The sequence below is a fragment of the Glycine max genome, chromosome 2 (assembly GCF_000004515.6).
Source record: "Glycine max cultivar Williams 82 chromosome 2, Glycine_max_v4.0, whole genome shotgun sequence".
Lineage (NCBI taxonomy): Eukaryota > Viridiplantae > Streptophyta > Magnoliopsida > Fabales > Fabaceae > Glycine > Glycine max.
In genome coordinates, this window is record NC_016089.4 from 46025362 (window position 1) to 46046349 (window position 20988).

Here is a 20988-nt window from a genome sequence, read left to right on the forward strand (position 1 = left end):
CAACCATGTTTGAGAGAAAATACTAAATACTGAAATTAAAAACAAGGAGTTGGTTTTCATGGCAAACCACATTTTACATGACCTGTAATGTGGCGGATAGTGTCAGAAAAAACTGAAACTTTAATTACGCATTCCTAAGGAATAAGGCTGTACTAAACTGATAAATTAACCTTAAATCAAACACTAAATAGTCGTTAACATTCTCCCATTTAAATTATATGCAAAAGCATTTAACTTACTTTTGAATTTTCAACCATTACAAGCATGCTACGAAGTTTCAAGGACCATCTAACTTTACGACCGTTATCATTTTGCTTACAAGTTCTTGAGAATTACAGTAGCTCGATACAACTTCGTCTTTTACAAATCCATAAAATAGTTTTTGTTATCAATCGTTCGGTCTTCTTATTTTTATGAATATTTTCATTTAATCAGTGTAAAGTATTACAATTTTTCTTAGTACCATAAGTCATTCTTGGGAGAAAATAATTGTGATTTTTTAAGAAATTAAAAAATCATAGTATTTAGATGGAATAAATTACAAATAGAACATCTAAAAATAAAAATATTTTATTAGATATTGGTTTTAAAAGTTAAAAACTAAAAACTAAAGAAAAATTGCACAGTAATTTTTGGTAATTAAAACCGACATATTTATAAAGCATTTAACGGCCAATTGCATATAGGCACTCAGGCAGCGGAAAAAAGGATTTCACTTCTCTTTTTTTTTTTTTTACTTTTATTTTTAGAGACGACAGATTACGTGAGTGCATGACAAGTGAACTGACCAGTTTAATACGTAACGGCCTCAAAGGCTCAAACAAGAAACCTACTTAATTACTTATGGAATATGATGCCCAGCATTTTACAAAGTCGATAAAATAAAATGTTGATATTCCAAGATTGATTTTGAGGGAAATCACAAAAAGGTAACTTCCATAAACAAAATTGCATTTGCTCATGAACAAACAGAATCACAAAATCTGAGCAGCCGTATTCAACTTTTCTGCCAGGCTAAGCTGTGTCCTAGTGATGCTTGATAAATATAGCAAGAGCAAGTGGTCCTGAAAGGATGAAACAGAAACACTCTTGTAAGCCAAACAAAAACTTAGAAGATGTGTTGAATACTTGATCAAAACTTATCAACAACATAGCAAACTGACTCAAAAGATAGATTTTATTTAGTGGCCATAAAACATGATCAAAACTTAATCTTACCTGCAAGCTGTCATTCACAAGCTTCTCAAAAGCTGATGAGGGCAATTTAGGAATGGAGCCTACAGCATCTGATATAAATCTCCCAATTTTGTTGTCTGGATCAATACGCCCTTCCTGATATGAAAAAATAAAAGGTTGAATGCAATTTAAAAAAAGTATGATGAGAATGACTAAAGAAAGCAATGCTAGCATACCACAACATCATCAACATATTTGTGAATGTCATCAATCAAGGCTAATAGATGTCCCATTGATGCTTCCATCCCTTCTAAATCAGAAGGGATTTTGTTAACAGCAGTTGCCTTCAGAGTATCAACTGTCATAACCAAAATTATCACAATCAAGTTTTTAAATATTCAACTCAAAGAACAATTACTGAATTCTCGTTAATCTCAAAGATAAGTTTATAAATTAATCAGTATAAAAGATTTAACCAGGAAAAGAAAATTATATTGATAAAACACTAATGGTGGAGAAAAATAAGAAAAATCTCACATCTAAGTTTTCTTCCATGATATAAAAAAATTAAATTACAACAATATAACTTAACAACTATTACACTATTTTTATAATTTGATATATAATATGATTTTTATTCATCAAGTTAAATTGTATCTACATATTATCAAGATCGTTTATATCAAATTTGAACAACAAAAAAGTAGTTAAATGATTCATATTTTAATATATTTTGAAATGTTTATATTGGGTCGACTTTAATCTATATTAATGAAATAACAAATAATTGTGGATTAATAGGAAACTTTGCATATGTGATTTATGTGGAAAAAAACTTTCATTCTAATAATGAGTTTTAAGAAAACATTATTCAGTTGAAAATTATAGAATGGTGTAATAGTTATCAAAGTTATATCAGTGTAATTTAATTTTATATATATATATATATATATATATATATATATATATATATAATCAGTCATTGGGCATTGCCCTTAAGATCCCAATTTCTTTTATCAACACAAAAAAGGACAACACTTAGGAAAAGGAGGATAAGAAATCCTACTTAAAATTAAACAAAAATAATAGCAACAACTACAAAATACATCAATGCAGCAAAACTAGTCAATCTACCCCTACGTATATGGACACTCCTCCTTAGAGAAGGCAATGTAGTTTGTAAGCCAAATGTCTAATCTAGTCAATTGTCATAAAGAAAATGACTGTCTAAATAGATTCCAGAAATTGTATATTATGCTCCATCAACAAAAACTTTTATAGGGCATGTTTGGATAAACTTATCCATAAATACTTGAAATGAATATAACAAGACAAGAATAAAATGAGTTTCTCTTTTAATTAGTTTATACATAAGTTAAAATTATTATTTTAGAGAAACTATATAAAATTTATCCAAACATACCTATATTTATTATTTGCGGGAATTAACATGTAAAGAATGACTCCGTGAGAAAATCCAAAATCCAAAAATGATGATAAAGCAAAAGAGAAGAGAGTTTAGAGTTTTGTTCCATCAGAAAAGCCTAGGGATTTCTAGACTATGTCATTATGTCCAAATACTTTTTATCCAGCAAGCAGCTGCACTCATGATTTATGAAAGCAAGCACACAAGCTTTTAGCAACTATTTTACACAAGAAATAATTAAAAAAAAACTTTATAAAAGAAAAACAAAGATATAATAAAGATAAAGTCCAATAATACATACATCCAATACGCTCAGCTTCAACCATACGAAGATCTAAAGGAATTTCTTGAAACTGTGCAGCAATTTGACGATCTCCAAGAGATAAATTGTGTGAAACGTATGCTTTTATGGTACATGCTCCCTTTGTGAATCCTGTATCAACCGTCAAATGGATAGGATTGGGTACTTCTCGAGAATAAAATTCATGGATTAATGCACTACCACCGGTTACTCCAAGACCAGTTGAATACCTGCATAAAATAACCATAATTAGCTACAAAGGGAAAAATAGACTAGCTTAAATGAATTCAGCAGTTCCTTTGCACATCAATGAGTGAATCCCATCAACAAAACCCTCTCCTAAAACCACTAGGGCATCAAGAACTGAATACTATTTCTAGAATTTGGATATGGATGCTAGTTCATAGGACGAGAGTTGTTCCTGTTTAAATAAACTATTTTGGTCATCATTAATCAATGTGGGATTGGACATTTGCGAGGAGTCGAATAGCGGTCCGACAGCAGGGGGCAGATAGGCTCAACAATAAGCACTAGGATAGGTTTTTGTTACATTGAAAGGGTTTATTGATTCCACTTCACACAACGCACATGCTTCTTAACAAACAAAGACCACCTATTTAATTCTACATTCCCACTGACACCATTGTGAACACAATGCACAGAACTTTAAAATAGTAAAGGGTTAAAAGAATAGGACTTACCATCCAACTATAACTTCCTTTGGGTTCACCTTCTGGTGGGATAATAACATACTATGTTGATACTCAATATCCAAAGCGACCTGCGAGAAAACAAATCAAAAATTAAGTAAACTCCAAAAACATATATAAAAAAAAACGGACTTCTATACGTAAACATCATTCATGAAATCGTAGAAACAAATCCAGAATAAAATAATAATTAACATGAAAATAGGATTAAAAATCAAATGTAGTAAAAATAGTGTGCAGGACCTGGTCGACGGACTCACTGTGCGGAACGGCGTATGAATTGCGGACATCGACGGTTCCGTTGGGGAGAATGGAGCCGAGTAGCGTTCCGATGACGCGCTCCGCTTGGTCGGGACGACGAACGTAGCAGTCGCAAATATTGAAGACAACGAGAGGGTGAACCTTCGCCGAGAGGCTCTGCGAAGAAGAGAACTGCAACACAGTGCGCTCCGTCGCCGCCATGCTCGGAGCTTCCATTCACCAAGCACGACGTGTGTTGTTTTGTGTTGTGTGAGTGAGCAAGACACATGTGACGGGTGCGAAATATGTTAGGATTTTGGGTATGGGCCAAGCTAGGCCCAAACAAGTGGACTTCATTGTTTTTGTTTTTATTGGACAAAAAACAAGTTAGGAGTGGACTTACCAACAAAAGAGTGAGGAGGTGCACGAGTCATGTTGTTATAAATGTTAATTGAAAAATAACAATTGAAATCTATATAATAAAAATCTCAATAATCTATTGGGATTCTACTTTGCAATCATACGTCACACAAAAAAAAATATAAGGTTGATTTAATGATGAAGAAAAAAAGAAGAGAAAAAATCAAATTTAAATTTTCTCATTAACAAAAATATAACAATATTAATATTTATCAATAAAAAAACATATGACCCAAAAAATATATAAAAATAATCTTGAGCTCCATCAATTGATCTATCTATGTCGTGACAATGTTTTCCTTATGAGGATCAACCACGTATTCTTGGCATAGTCATTGAACAAAGGAAAGTGTGAAAGAAGATTTTCAAATGTTGTTAGGTTTTTTTATCATACACGAATTCATTAGGAAATCACATCAACTCATTTCAAGCACTCAAGAATTTTGACTGGTTAGTTTAAAATTATTTGTTTAAAAAATATTTGTTTTAATAAAGATTAAATTATAATTTTGATTTTTTAGTTTCTTATATTCATGATTTTGATTTCCTTAATTTTAATTGTAATATTTGGTTTCTCTCCTCTTATAAATTGGTATTTTGGTCTTTCTAATAAATTATTAACAAATAATTATGATTAATTGTGTTTTAAAATTAATTGTAAATTAATCAAAATCATTAATTATTAAAAAATGAATAAAAACTATTAATCCTAATTTTTCATAATATTATGTTGTTCCTCTACTCTGCAAACACTTCTTCTGCAGACACTTCTTCTACCTTTGTTGTCATACACAACTCTACTAATAATAATATCACATTAAGATTAATAATCTTTTCTTAAAGTTTTTTAATAATTAATGATTTGCATTTAATTTAATAATTATAATTATTAGTTAATAATCTATAAGGGTACTAAAACCACAAATTTATAAAACTATGAGGATCAAATATTACACTTAAAAATAAAGGGGACCAAAATCATGGATTTGGAAAATTAGAAATACTAAAATTATAATTTAACCTTTAATAAAATAAGAAACTTATTATTTTTTAGTGTATTTAAACTTTTTTTACTTAAAAATAGTTTTTTTTACTTGTTTTAAAAAGCAAACTTTATCTACTTCTTAAAAAAAAGGCTTATATAGAAACATTTGTTTTTAAATTCAAACAAACTCACATTTTATCTCATTCTTCCAAAAGATGCACTGACATGCATTTTGCTCAGGAAATTTTAGCAATATAAAATTGACATAATAAGTTGGTTGAACTTTGGAAGAAAAAAAGAATTATCTAATTTAAGGTGATGAACACTTATTATATAAATTTGGAAAACTAAAGTATAATAAATAATAATAATTTTCAAAAATTGAACTAAAATTTAAGCTACGTATACCAATAGGAATTGACACATCCTGTCAACTGTTTTTAATTTTTTTTATTAGTTAAAAAAATTATTTCACTATTCAGTAAATAGTTTTTTTTAAATAGATTCTAATGTTTTTTTGAAACGATATTTTTAAAGTTAGTTTCTAACTTCTAATTTTTTATAATTTATTCATTTTTTATTCTTAAAGTATTTATTCAATTTTTTTATTATCTTTTTTAAATATATCATTTTTACATTTTTTAATTAGTTCAACAATTAATTTTATCAAACATTTATAATTTAATAAATTAATTTTTTAACTTTTAGCTATAATTAACTTTTTATCTTCCAGCTATTTATCGAATATAACCCGTCCTAAATGACAATATGTTCTAAGTTTTGTTAACTTTATATGGGTTCCCACAAAGTTTAATGATCGTGGTACAAATTGAATTTAATTGTTTAGGAATAGAATTTTTCAAGTTATTTTTTTATGTTTTAATGTAAAAATGTGTTTATAAAAGTCATGTGACAATCCAGCATGTCTGTTCCATGAACATTTGGGGGCCAAAAGCAATCATATATATTCAATACGACATAAAAAACAAATGTGCAGAAGAGCACCTTTAGCATCTCCAATAAGATTCGATATTTTATCATCAATAAGAATTTACATAACAAATACAAGACAATGTCATGTCATCTTATTAAAAAAAAAATGCATAAGAGCTTTTTATATAAATAAATAATCATCATTATCTTTAAACGGGCTCGTCATCTTATGCATAAATATAATTTGCCTTTTCGTCATAACATGTGATCATCACTATCATGTTCTTAAAATAAAATCAGAGTATATATATCCAAATAAGTAAAGCCATTCAAATAAGCATTTCTAAAACCTACCATTAAACAACAAGTTGAATATAGTTTTCAACACTAGCAACACAGTAGTTATACCTTATTCTTTCTTTATAGAAGTTTTCAATTATAATAACTGATCACCACATTGGAATATGAAAATGAACCATTTTCTATATAATATATAAAAACAATTTGTATTACTTCTAATTCTTAGGTTATGTGCAAATATGTCAATTGATGCACCTTGGCTACTTAAGTTGTTAAAATCCATCGCACTATAACCATGACCCATATATTCAAGCCTTCTTGGGATAGGACGAAACAGAAAAATGACAAAAGGATACAGGAAATAAGCACTGATTTACGATTTTAGGAGTAAAACAGTTAAATTTGAAAGATAAACAAGGGAACGAAAAAAAAAATTCAGATGCTAACAAAATCAGCAGGAAAACAAAAACTAGAAGACACATCAAGACAGCTGCGAGTAGGCCAAAAGGGAAATATCCCAGCAAGAGGTTTGGATGAGGACGGTGTTGAAATTTGTTGGTGTTGTGGGGAAGTGGAAGTGCTGTTTTCGGAATAAGAAATCGCATAGGAAAAAAAAATATTATTCATTTTAAAGCAATTGACACTGAGTTCAGTGGCTGAGTTTCGTATACAAGCAAAAGGGAGTAATATCATCTATCCCTTTTCTTTTCTCTTTTCTGAAATTATACTCTCGCCCGGATATTTTAATAACCTTTTTATAATTAATAGACAGATAAGTATGAGATAAGATAAATTATGTCAAGAAAAAAAATACAAAAACTAGTATAAAAAGATGAATAAAAATAATATAATTATGAGTACTAGAAACAAATATATAATTCTTATTCTCTCGATGTAAAACATTTTTTTACAAGGCCAGCATATTTTTCACAACAAATATCTTACTCAAGTTAAGAAAGATTATTATAAATAACTCTTCTTTTGATTATTTAGTACAACTCTAATAAAAAATATTATATTTGACATGATTTTTTTTGTTTTCAAATTCTTAAAATGGGACTCAAAAGATCTCATTATATTAATCTTAAAATAAAAAAATAAAGAATTTGTTTAAATATTAATAAATGTCAACGTAAAATTTATTGTGTATTCTAGTCCAGGAGTTTCGGATGCGAAAGATATCTTAGCAAATAAGGAAATAGTCTCGTGAATTGTTTTACACTTTGTTCTAATAAAATAAAATAAAAAATGGAAGGAAGTAAGGTGAATGAAAACATAATAGATAATCTTATCATACTTGTTTGGCAATATAAAGAAATAGGGATCAAAAGAATTATATGATTGTGAAATCCAAGGAAAAAAGTTTTTACCCCTTTCCCAATTGAGAGGCATTTGTACGGAGAGCAGTGGGATGAATGTTTTTTACCAATTTACTTTTACCTACTCATTTTTTTATCTTCTTCCTCGTTTCTTTTTTATTAATCATTATTGTAGGTGAATATATAGGCCTAAGTTCGCAGGTTTGTAAGTTCAAGGATAGGTCAGTGAACTGATTTTTATTTGTTTTTATTTTAAATGGAATAAATGTTTTTTAAATAATGTAAATGACATTTTATTTATAATGTCAATAAGTCTTTTTTATAAAATTTTACTATTTGGATAAGTGAAATAATTTTCAAACATTTAAAATCAAATTCAAATAGAAGGTTGAGTTAAAGCGCAACAAAAATAAGGATGAAACTTAAGAAATTATAGTTCATTTTTATCTTCACAATACGTCTAATTCTTCATAAATCTAAAGCATCGCTAACTTTTCACAAATCATCAGTATTCTATTATAGTTACTTGTAGATCTACCAATTAAACTTTATTCCTAGTTTGATTAACACCCAATATTTTTTTATTCAATCAATTCATCGCTAGCTCTAAACAAATAAGAATAGATTTGTTGTTTGTGTTTGCACAATAAATAAATTTATGATCATCTCAAAGACAGATATACAATAAACACTTAGTCTTTTCCTCTCATTTGTTTAAAGTGTTTTGAAAACTTTTGTAAGTTTTACAAGAATATACATAAAAAAGAATAATGAATGTTTGCACCTAAGTTTTGTATCTTGTTCTTTAAATCTTTTGGCATTTACAGCCTTCATCTTCAAGTGTCCGCTATTTCACAATGGGTAGATTTCTCTCCTTGTTCTTTGTCTAATAATAACGGTAGTTAGAGCATTTAATAATTGTATTAAATGCATGTCCTTTCTTTATGTATAAAGTCACTCGGGTTGGCTTTCATGTTGTACGCTTTAGTAGAAAGTCATTTCTCATTCATTAGAGTAGGTTGACACAAAAGAACACATCTTTTGATGAAATTTGATACTTTCATATCTTGAGCTTCTTTTATTTCTCATGAAAAGTCATTTCTCATTCATTAGAGTACATTGACACAAAAGAACACATCTTTTGATGAAATTTGATACTTTCATATCTTGAGCTTCTTTTATTTCTCATGAATTCGATGGATCTTAGGAAATTATGATTGTAAACCGAATATCGACACAAAGTAATAAATGAAATTTTAAATGTCAATTTATAAATGCTAGATCATGATTCTAGCTTGTTGTCTAGTTGTTTAGAGCAAATTCGTGAAGCGCAATTTGATGACACATAAATTGTAAATTTTAACATTTCTATTTACTTACATCTAATAAAAATAATTAAAATTCTTAATTCATTTTTAAGACATACATTCTTTTTAACTTAACATAGTCCTTATTTATTATGTCAAGGGGATATAAGTACATAAAAAATTGCTTATTTTAACAAAAAAATGTTTAAAAGAATGGGCCATAAATCTTGATTCTTCCCGATATGGATGAAATTTAGAATGAAAAAGCTTTTATATTATTAAACTAAATTATTATTGCTTAAAGTTTTATTTAACCAGGAGTATATGACCTTTTTAACTTATGAGAATTCACCAAGATCAAATTTAAAATATGATTTAATGACAATATAAAATCATTTTTTACTAGAAGAAAATGGTACTCCCGATGAAACATAATTTTATATTGTTACTCAATTATAAATTATTATACTTACTAAATTTATTAATTTTTATAATAATTATTTTAAAACTATACTATAATTGTTCAAACAATATCAAATCAAGACTAAATATTTATATATTATTTATCAACAAAATCTCATAAATAAAAAATTCGAATTCACATTTTTTTATAAGATACAAACCCAATCCTTACATATTAATAAACCTTTAATTAGTAAAAATTTGTAACTCGAATTCCCTACATTTTCTCTCTAACCCAACAAAGTATTTGTTTAGGGAATAGACATTGGTTGAGATCTGTTTTGTTCTCACTAATTCTGATATTGAATATTTGAAGAACGTTTTAGCCTTTTAGGCCATGTTATTGGATATTTGGAAAACTGGCAAAATATGAAATTAAACTTCTCGCAAGAAGACGATTCAATGTCCCAAACTTAACCCTTGTTTGCTTATGAATTTGATTGTACTCTTAATAGCTCGAGATATGATCACTCTCATTCACAACTAGAAAAGCAGAAATCACATTTTATTCCTAGTTGGCATTTGATAAAAATAATAGGCAAATGCTAAATCACAAGAATGAGTCAACGATTTATACGTGTCAAATTACTAATGCTTTCTTCTCAGTTACTCATCTCACAAGTGCCACGTCTTTTCCGCGAAGGATTCCATGGAAGTAACTAGAAGGAAGTGGCATTCCCCGCTGAAGCTGATAAGATCAAGCTTGTCCAAATTTTGGCATAAAATATAAAAAATAGTGTACATTTTTTTCCCAAGGCTATGATCACGAATCATTATTAAATGGACAACACTAGAATATATGCATTATTGAGGAAGAAAAGTGGTCCCATATTTAAGCAATAGACATCATCCACCCACCCACCTTAAACCAACCCCACTCCTCACTGTCCACGGATTTCAATTATCCATAGCAAGTGATAACGGGCACAGGCGTGGATAAAGAAACCCAACCTTGGCATATGCTTCGGGGAAGAGGACAAATATTAGAGAGAAGACATAGGGGGGGTCAAAAGAAAAATAAAATAGTAGCAATATAAAGGATGTTTGGAATCTGAACCAAAATCAATTCTAAGAGATGAACCAAAATCAGTTATAAAAAGCAATTTGGAAAAATTATGGTCATACCTTGCTTTAGAGATGATCATCATAATTTTAAAAGGTGTCTAAATATGTCAATAATAAGATAAAATAAAATAAAATAAAAAGATGCATATATGACTCGGGGGTTATTTTTGATTTTGCAAATTACACAATCACAGCCGTACATCACACGTGAGCTGGGCCTCTTCCAACTTAAAAGCAGAGGATAACATTGGCCCATGACGCAACACATGCACCACCTAATAATCATAATTTTACATCTTTACATACAAAATACAAAGACTTTAAATTAAAATTAAAAAAAAAAAGATAAACAGATCATCTTGATGAAATGAAACCGAAACCCAGAAACATTGTTTTGATTTTTTTTGTTGTTCCCAACTTGATTAAGCATGAACGGTTTGATTGAATCACTTGGACTTGAAGGGAATGGCCCTGATTACGACCTGGTGGTAGAGTGCTGCAAGTGCAGCACCAATGAAAGGTCCCACCCAGAAGATCCACTGCACAGAAAACGACAAACAATAAGCATCAGAATCAGACGGACCAGATTCGTTTTCCCGAAAAATCTAAAATTGGACAAATATTGCGTAAAATGAAAAAAATAGCAATTATGAAATAAATGAATCAATTAACAACTTACGTGATCATCCCAACCAAGGTCCTTGTTGAAGATGATAGCAGCACCAAGACTACGAGCAGGGTTGATACCAGTGCCGGTGATAGGGATGGTTGCCAAGTGAACCAAGAACACCGCGAACCCAATAGGCAAAGGTGCCAAAATCTACTCATATATTCAACCCACACAATTAGGTTTAGTCCACAAAAATAGTATTTTTTTTTTAACGAAAAAAAGCAATTAAAGAGATTTTCGACAGAGGGTGGGGGGCTTACGGGGACGTGAGAGTCTCTGGCGTTACGTTTGGCATCGGTGGCGGAGAAAACGGTGTAAACAAGGACGAAAGTGCCAACAATCTCAGCACCAAGACCATCACCCTTGGTGTAACCAGGGGCAACAAAGTTGGCACCACCATTCAACGTACCGTATTTTGTTTTCCCCTCGAAACCCTTCACCACGCCAGCGCCACAAATAGCACCCAAGCATTGCATTACAATGTAGAAAATCGCCCTGGGCAACGACAACTTCCTCGCCAAAAACAGCCCAAATGTCACCGCCGGGTTTATGTGTCCCCCTACACATACGAACAAACAACGTTGTTTAACTTTATATTTTTTTTTTCTAGCTTTTGAGAAGTTAAGAAAAGAAAGAGAAAAAAACGGACCTGAGATGCCAGCGGTGCAGTAAACGAGGGCGAAGATCATGCCACCGAAGGCCCAAGCGATTCCTTGAATCCCAACGGTACTGCACTTAGACTTAGCCCCGGCGACTCCCATGACGGTTAAGACAGTGATGTATAGAAACAGAAAAGTGGCCACAAACTCTGCTATCCCTGCTCTGTAAAAGGACCATGACGTAAACTCCGTCGGGTCAACCAGTGGCGCCGGCGCCGGCTCCTGGTAGTCCTTGCCGTCGTCTTGGCTCTGCGCCGCCGTCCCAATCGGCTGTCTCTCCGGGAACTTGTTCGCTCCCAGCGACACATCCTGCTCCTTCCCCTCCATCTTAATTTTTCTCTTCTCTTCGCCTCGGATTCTCTTTCACTGAGTTGTGAGTGAGTGAGTTAGTAAGAACGAGGGTTGCGGATTTATAACCGGAATAGGTTTGAGTTAATAGAAGTGAGGGTGAGGGGTGGTGGGAGGTGGGTCCCGTGGCGTAATATGTTGAATTTTTAAAAATGTTTTTGTTTGATGGGGACCAATGATTGATGGGGTTTGTCCTAGCTGGCGGGATTCCAACCACTCCTAGAAAGACCGACCATGTTCCGCGCAGCACTGGAACGTAGATTACTGTGGTTTGAAAAAAAAATAAAAATGGAAGAACTGAAGAAGAAAAGAGTAAAAAACGTTTTGACGGATACAGGGACCGAATTCCACGTGGTCCTTGTCTGCGTTCGATGCTGGGCGGTGCGATTGTCAAGGCTTTCGAATTGTCACGTTGAACTCGCGCCTGCAATTGGACACGTGTCTCTTTCTCCTGCATTCTCAGTTTGACACGTTGGATTCCAGAGTTGGAAACCGACACGCCAATCTCCTACCGCTACTTCCCTGTTACCGCTGTCAGGTGTCAACAATTTTTTTTTTTCTCTCTTTTTGTTAATGTTTTTCTTTTTTAGAATAGAATTTGTCTCAATTCAACCACACGCGATTTATGATTGTAGTAGTTTTTAGTTTTATTTATTATTTTGGCAAGTTAAAGGTAATGCAATTAATACGTTGAATATAATTTCAAGTTATTCTCTAATATGTATGGTTGGAGAAATCATAATTTTTTTTTATACAAGGAGAAATAATATATTTAAACTAATTAGATAAGGCATGAAGGGAAAATTAATAAGCAGTCATAAATAACAAGATGCTCTCAGTCTCTCATATAGGTATTTCAAAACAAATAACACATGGTCGGAATCATTGAATGCGTATGAAAAATTCTTTATTACTTATTCGTGATTGTAAATCTTTACCTACCAAAATACCAATATTTTAAGAATATTTAGCGCGAAAGTTTATATATATTCTGATTTAGCGCGAAAGTTGATAATATTGTAATGACCAATGTTAATATGAAATTCACTCCTCACTACATGGTAAGGAGTTGGAGAGAGATTACAAATATACATCAATGATTAGAGAAACAAGGTTTTCAGAAAAAAAAAAAGATAATGATAATTATTAACAAGGTTCTTGTGCCCGTAAATTATTATATACGAACATTTCTTTCTTTCTTTCTTTTCATTTATAAAAACATGGTCGGCACATGGCTGTCAGCGATTAACTTATCTCACGTCCATGATCAAATGTTCATTCTGGCTACATGCATAACTCATTTTCCTCTCTTCCTTGAACTAAATAAGCATAATGAGCCCTTTTATATATTTTGTTTCTATCTCGTGGATGAGACAATGATCAAGTCTACATATATTGTTAATAGGCCATGTCCTTAACTGTAGCTTTCATTTGTTTATATAGTTGGATAATAATAATAGCAGCTTTTTCTCAAGTAATTCGTAGAGATACAAAAGTCGTTAAGCAAAAAGCAAAAGAAACCATTTGAATATTCATGGGAGCGTCATTATTTATTTGCATTACCTAATATGCATTAGTTTAGTGCCTTGATTAGTCTGAGTGACTTGTAAGGATAACGTTAATAAAATGAAAGGTTCTTGATCAGTTTGAGTTGTGAGCCAAAAACGTTAGGAATCTTTTTGAAAATTTTCTTCGTCATTCTACTCTGGCAAAAGCCACAAGCCACAAGGTTAGGGACGCATCATCTCCAGGCAGATTTTGGGTGGCAGGGTCCTACACTTACCTTTATATCTATGTCTCGTGGCTCCTAGTTAAGAAACACACATAAAAAATAGCTAAGGCAGTTCTGGACCCCTTTTAGCAATTCGCATTATGCTTTCTGTTTGAGTGAGGAGGGATCACAAGTCCACTCATATTGTTTGAGTGAGGCAGTTCTGGACCCCTTTTAGCAATTCGCATTAATTGGGTTTTGAGAAAATTTTATTTGGACACGAAAGAAAACCGAAAAAGAAGAAAAACTTATTTTATTTTAATGTTTAATTTGATCAATATTTACAAAACTCATGTACGATATTCATGTAGGACCAAGCATTTTTAGTTTAGATGTTTCATTCGTTAATCTTACGTGGATCTTACAAGTTATAGATATAGTTTCTTTTTAATTTCTACATATAAATATTATAGTACTATTTAGATATGTTTCACTTACTGTAAAATAATATGAAATTTTAATGTGCAGACATAATTCATGGCCATTCTTAATTTTATTATTTCAGTTTATGTGATACCTAACACTTATTTAATTACGATTTAATTAGCGAGCCGTGAATTAACATAATTATAAGTTTAATAACAACTCTAATTTCAATTTGCTTTAACCTCAGCTGAGGAAAAAAAAAAAAAACTTGGGCTCCTGTCGTAGTCAATTCTAAACGAAGCTAACTAGGGATATAAATTTATATATATGGAGATTTATCATGATATGTATTAATAAATTTGAAATCTTAGAAACTTCTCGTATTAAGTGGTTCTCGTGTCACTAGTTTGACAATAATATATTGTTCTCTAAGTAATGGCTTTATGTGGTCACCCATTAGCTGTCCTTTTCATTTTAAGAGAAACAGACCATAGATTTGAATAAATGTGTGGATAAAACTTTACAAAGTGGGTGATTATTTCTCTCCTGCGATGCATTCATTTTTATTATTATTATTATTATTATTATCCTCAAAGTACAACAACTAATGACAGAACACCATATGTTAAATTATATCATAAGTAATCGCTCGAAACCGTCTACGAAATTAGGGCCACAGGTTTATATTGATAAAGCACAGACTCGTATGTCATGCCATAATTTTTAATATGCTTAATGAGCTAATTTGTTTTCTAATTTTACAAAATTCCTTCAGTCAATGGGATTGTTAGCGAATAGCGATACCTGCGCACGAACTGTGCAAGTGTAGACGGTTCTGGATAAAGAAAAAAATTAAACGTCCTGGCTAATTACACTTTTGTCCAGCTCTATCTTCTATTTGGGAGGGAAGGATTAGGTTCATTTAATAGTTGCTTAATTAATGATTTCCATCACTATACCTTTAAGTGGAAGCAAAAGGAAAAGTAATTCCTTGCACTTGTCAGCATAATATATTACAGTATTATTAATTATGTTGTTACTTCAGCAATAGACATGCCATATTTTATATCGTAGCATTTTCCCATTGGACCACTTTTCCATGATCATCTTCTAATTCACTTACCCTTTATTTATGTACGAGGAATTAGCTAGGGAGGAAGATAATTCAAAGAAAGACATGAGATATTCTGGGTATCAAAGTTGAATGATCTTGTAATTTATAACTAGAGAAACAAAAGTATTGAAGAAATTTGAGGAAGTTGATGGTGAATATGTGTGAGATTTTATGTTGAAAGTCTATTTGTTAAAGTAATAATCAAATGGCCTGTTCCAATAGAGGTAATTGACGATATAAGTCTAAAATTATCACTATTTAGTACTCGTGAAATAGATTATGATGCTAGATCTATCCAGTTTGATGAGAGAGGGATAAAGTGAAGGAAATATTTACATGTTTAATTATAGGAGATCATAAATGTAAGAATGAAAGTTTTAATCATAATAAACATATTAAGGTCGTAGATGTAGGAATAAGAGTTTAATTTGCTAATTTATAAAATAAACTATGTGGATGTAGGGATGAAAGTCTAAATCACGTTAAATAAATTTATAATATTTTTCTTTCATTTATGATGTTATATTATATTTTTAATTATATAATTTTTAAATAATAAAGATATGAATGTATTTTTTCTCTAACAAACATAAAAGTTTCTGCAAAATTTACTAGAAAAAAACTTATTTTCTAATTTGACACAAAATAGGAGGAGGAATGGCGATCTCTTTCTCATTATGACACTAATAAAGTAATAATTCTCATGATAAGAGGCACTTTTAATTATATACTCCAGGTAATGTTCTCTTTAAAAAAATTAGTAATGTTTGTAAATCATGATTCCTCAATTAAATGTAGATGATTAATTGTTTCTTAAATATCGGATTTGTGTTAATTAATAATTTAACTGAAATGAAAAAAAATATAGAGCAGATTACATGTAAAATATTTAGGTTGAAATACGCTAATTAATAGGTTATAACATGTGAAATATGTGTGTAAAAAAAAACGTGTGAAATGTGAGGACTCTAATTAATGATTTTTTCCCCTAAAAAATAAATTAAGGATTTTTAGGTCAAAATACGACATAATGATATGTGACACATGAAGACTCTAGGTGAGAATTGCTCTATATATAGTATTGATTAGTATGTTTTGTTGAATTCTCGTGTTATGTGCATTTTATTACTTCATTTAATTAAAATAAATTACATTCTACAAAATAAATGAGATGAAAACTAAATGAAATAAAATATAAAAAAATAGATTGTAAATTAACAAAACTTGATACATATTATTTATGTATCTAATAGTATGTTGGGGTACACATTAAATTTACACATTTCAGTGCAAAATTAAATGTCAAACCAATTATGTTATAGCTTTGCCTGAATGTTGGTTTGCGTTGGATTCAAGTATCTTGCAAACACGCTTTAACTAAAACTTCTACAAATATATCTATAATTATTTTATTTCTTTACAAAAAATATATCTATAACTAGTCACTATTCCCTTTGTGCTTATATCATGAAAAGTATATAATTGTAGTAAATATAAAAGTAATCCATATTTACATAAAAGTATGTTTAAAATAAAGTATTTTTTATAGACTACAAATCACGTTCAAATCAAAAAAAATTATCAAGAAAAAATAATATATATTAAAGACATTTTGATATCATGGTTGAACTACAAAATAACTTCCCATTAATTAATTTATGTATCTAGAATTAAAGGTACAAATGAGAAGTAAAAAAGTTAACCAAAATTCACTTTCTAACACAATATTAGAGTTTATTCTAAATGGATCTTTATGTTTGTCATGCGAGCGAGAGGGGAGGTGTGATCACACCTAGACACAGGAGTATGTTGAAAGTCGTACATGGCGAATAATCTCGAGAAAAATGAGACATGTTAAAGTTCCACATCAAATAAAAATAATGTCGAAATAAACTATATAAGTAAGAAACAATCTTCATCTTATAAGTTGATTATGTAGAATTAAGCTCAAACTCACTCTTTAAAGTATAAGGTAGATAATAAAGAACTAGCATTACCATATATGCTTACTCACCACACTAATAACCAGCTAAAATTATAATCTAACATACCTATCAACAAAGCTAACTAATTAAATAAAACCAAATAGTCCATGTGTGGTACTTACGTGCATTGCACACTCAATCTGTGCAACTTCAGTACCAACAGAGAGAAAGTAATGAAAAAAAGATTAGAACTCTTGATTATACAAAAAAAATCACAAGAATTATGCTTGGACATTAGTTAAGCTAAGTTGGGCTTGCATAATCGAAGGAGGATAAAATGGAAATTTGGTTCTCATACTTTGGGCCTTTGCTTCTTGCAGTCCATTTTTTAATATAGCCCACTTACCCTACTCCCCTCTCTCTTCCCTCACCTTTTTTTCTCTCCATTGCGTTACATATTTACACAGTCAAGCCATCAGTATTCCTTCCTTGCACCGCCGCCACATCCTCCCCTACTTCCATTCTAATATGTAAGTTACACATTCTTTTAGCTTTCAAATTGTTGTTTTGGAATTATCTTAAGCATAATTTCAGATTGAGTAATCCAAAACACAATATGCATTCTAGATTACTCAATCCAGAATTATGGTAAGATAGTTATCAAACAACATATCTAAAACAACAAATCTGGAAGTTATCTAACATTGTTTTGAATTAAATTTTTTTAGAAAATAACATGCATTGTTCCAGATTAGGTGTTCTGGAATTAGGCAGGTAATCTGGAAACATATTCCATAATATTTACTTACAAAACATGTATTTTGGAATATATTTTTGGATTATCTGCCTCATTTTGGATTAGGTGCTTTGGTCACCAATCAAAAACAAAAAACACAGAGATACAATGCAAGTGATGTTGAAAAAGTAAAAGGACCAAGAAAACATTACCTTCATCAGCGTCGATGCCACAAGCTGCCATCAATGCGTTGGTTGCTGCTGCCTTCAATGGTCATTCGACGTCGTAAGGAAAAGGTTGTTTGGTCATTGGTGAGTATAATAGATTGACAAGGACATATTTGTCCATTTACGTTCTTTAAAGTATCTTATGGGATTCAGGAAATTAAAAATGGGTGCAAGAAAGTGAGAAACAATGGCCCATATTATGTATGGAAAGACAATTTTGGTTCAGATCCTAAGTCCTTTTATTCTCGTCTTGGATTTTTGGGCCAAGACCCAATATGAAACGCCCCTCTTCCCCCACAAACAAGTTAACAAACAAACAAAATTAGCATTTACCTTGACCGTGAGATGCTTTTATTTTCTCTTAAAATTTGTATACCTTGTGTAGTTTTTTATTATAATATTTCTCTTATCTCCTAAAATTATTTTCTGCTTGGATTACTAACATTATTCATAAGTACAAACACTTTGTACAGCAGAGAGCCCTTAATTATTCATTTTAAGCGTATTTAATAATTTAAATTTGACTTAATATATAATTGATTTCATCATTTGTGCATAACGTAAACCTTTACAGTACATGTTAATTATGTTTTAAACTCTAAAAGTAAATTATAAGAGGAAGTTCCTAATTTTCAATTTTTCTCTCAAAGGGAAAGTCAATTGAGATGGTCGTTATGTATTTACATCTTGTTGCAAAATATTTAGAAAGAACACAACAAGGGGTTTATTTACACAGCTACACACACAATTTGATTCCAAAAGAGGAGCATGATCACCTGCATGGCTGCAACACGTAATTGAAAAAGCTTTGACAAAAAACGTCCAAGCAAATTATGGAACATTGTTCCCTACTCATCACATGGTGGACAAAAACTCAAACGAGAAAATTGAAATTAAACCCAGATCAAAGGATTATCAAACAAAAACACTGCCACAAAATAAAGCAAACATTATGGTTGTGGCACTTATGTTTGATCCCCATGACCTAGACTTGAACCTGATTTTCTTACGTGTAGCTCAGAAAGTTCAATTCAAAGAAAGATTAATGTGTATGTGACCAAAGCAGAGACAAATGGACACAATTCCAAGGGCAATCAAAAAGTCCAAATTGAACCGCAAATGCACACGATTGAACTAGTTATTAGAGAGCGACAGCAACGACCAACCGTACTATCTTAAGAAGATTCAACCCATGCTTCTTTATAACACATTCCTCCATCTTTGAATTATCTTCCAGAAATTAATGCTTGAAACGATAATTATTTCGCGGGGCTTTCTATTAATCATGAGTCATAACTAACAAAGCAATGCTCATTCAACTGAAAATGTTGATAGAAATAAATCATTGATTATTAAAACCTACCATAAATACCCGCCCAATAAATCTTTATTATAAACAAAGTAAGTTTTTTTTTTATGAATTAGTAAGTGTTTTTTTTAAAAGACATATCAATGGCTATTTTAAAAAAGTCATATATAAGAAAACCAAAGCAGAAAACATAAATGGTTAAAAAGTCATATAAGACTAAAACCAAAACAGAAAACTTGTTTATTTCAATGATATTTTAAATTGTTTAACTTTTAAGAGTCGATATAAGCAACTTCATTAAAAAATACTCTTAGCTACTTGTTGGTTAATGATTAATTATTTTCCTAGCATATTACATATGTCATGAGTTTATTTCTCCAAATTTTATCTATCAATGACTCAGCTGATCCATATCAGCAAATACCTACTCCTAGTTACTTGGCAGACTCTTAATTTTTTAGCTAGTTTCTATTTCTAATTATATTAAAAATAAAGTTTGACTAGAAAAAATCAGGTATTCATTGTTTCGTAAGTTGACATTTGTTTTTGTGTATTTTAGTTAATCCGACAATCGATTATTATTAAGGATGGTGATAGGTAGATAAATTTTTTAAAAAGATTTATTTTTAGTTTCATATTTGTATAATAATTTAATTTTAATTTTAATACTCATTATTATATCGATCTTATGGATACTTTTACATCAATGTCTGAACCTATTTCCTATATTTTAATTGAACAAAACATTTCGATGTGTCGTTTTTTAAAAGAGCTAATAAAATGAAGATACTATTTAAATATTAAAATTAATTATTGATGTAAAAAATAAAAAAATTTAAAAAACGTAAAATTTAACTAAATTTAAAATATCCAAAAAATATGAAAACTTATTTATTATACAAGTGTATGTATAAGATGGTTCAAATTTTATTTTGGTAAGAATTTTGAAGTAACTTATTGAAAAATAAGCTATTTTATGAGTTATTAGTTTTTTTCTTCTTCTTAATTTTATCCTTATTTTTTTAAAATTTTATTTTATTCTTTTATTCAATTTAAAAATTCCCTTATTTTTTTGTTCGGTTTCTAAAAAAAACCCTGATATCTAATTTTATATTTTTATATGTACATAACACTCAATTCGTCAATTACTATTATTACATTTTTTTAATATTAGAAATTCAAACAAGAGAATTCTGAAATTGAACTGAAAAGAAATAAT

The 20988-nt window shown here is 30.3% G+C and overlaps 2 protein-coding genes across 3 annotated transcripts; both read right to left on the bottom strand.

Annotated features, from left to right (window-relative positions):
- Nucleotides 1-637: 637 nt before the first annotated feature.
- On the bottom strand, nucleotides 638-4128 carry LOC100775223 (eukaryotic translation initiation factor 3 subunit F). Its single transcript, XM_003519334.5, has 6 exons — nucleotides 3857-4128; nucleotides 3605-3684; nucleotides 2904-3133; nucleotides 1413-1534; nucleotides 1219-1332; nucleotides 638-1064 (listed from the first exon to the last, which is right to left on the bottom strand). Exons 1-6 carry the CDS (start codon nucleotides 4088-4090, stop codon nucleotides 975-977), a joined length of 870 nt encoding a protein of 289 aa, XP_003519382.1. The 5' UTR covers nucleotides 4091-4128; the 3' UTR covers nucleotides 638-974.
- A 6666-nt stretch (nucleotides 4129-10794) lies between these two features.
- PIP1-10 (aquaporin PIP1-10) lies at nucleotides 10795-12429 on the bottom strand. Of its 2 annotated transcripts, XM_003519335.4 has the most exons (4): nucleotides 11964-12429; nucleotides 11575-11873; nucleotides 11324-11464; nucleotides 10795-11183 (listed from the first exon to the last, which is right to left on the bottom strand). In XM_003519335.4, the coding sequence occupies exons 1-4, from the start codon at nucleotides 12298-12300 to the stop codon at nucleotides 11091-11093; spliced, it is 870 nt and encodes a 289-aa protein (XP_003519383.1). In that variant the 5' UTR covers nucleotides 12301-12429; the 3' UTR covers nucleotides 10795-11090. The 2 variants fall into 2 exon arrangements, with proteins under 2 accessions (XP_003519383.1, XP_040864885.1); XM_041008951.1 differs by having other exon boundaries at nucleotides 11324-11873; nucleotides 11964-12422.
- Between the last annotated feature and the right edge of the window lie 8559 nt (nucleotides 12430-20988).

Excerpts from the sequence above, each read along its gene's own strand:
- LOC100775223 (XM_003519334.5), bottom strand. The coding sequence starts at position 4,090 with ATGGAAGCTCCGAGCATGGCGGCGACGGAGCGCACTGTGTTGCAGTTC. Across the intron at positions 3,134-3,604 it reads AAGGAAGTTATAGTTGGATG|GTATTCAACTGGTCTTGGAG; the intron begins GTAAGTCCTATT and ends TATTTTATGCAG. Across the intron at positions 1,535-2,903 it reads TGAAGCTGAGCGTATTGGAT|TTGATACTCTGAAGGCAACT; the intron begins GTATGTATTATT and ends TGGTTATGACAG.
- PIP1-10 (XM_041008951.1), bottom strand. The coding sequence starts at position 12,300 with ATGGAGGGGAAGGAGCAGGATGTGTCGCTGGGAGCGAACAAGTTCCCG. Across the intron at positions 11,874-11,963 it reads CTGCACCGCTGGCATCTCAG|GGGGACACATAAACCCGGCG; the intron begins GTCCGTTTTTTT and ends TCGTATGTGTAG. Across the intron at positions 11,184-11,323 it reads ACCTTGGTTGGGATGATCAC|TGGATCTTCTGGGTGGGACC; the intron begins GTAAGTTGTTAA and ends TTTTCTGTGCAG.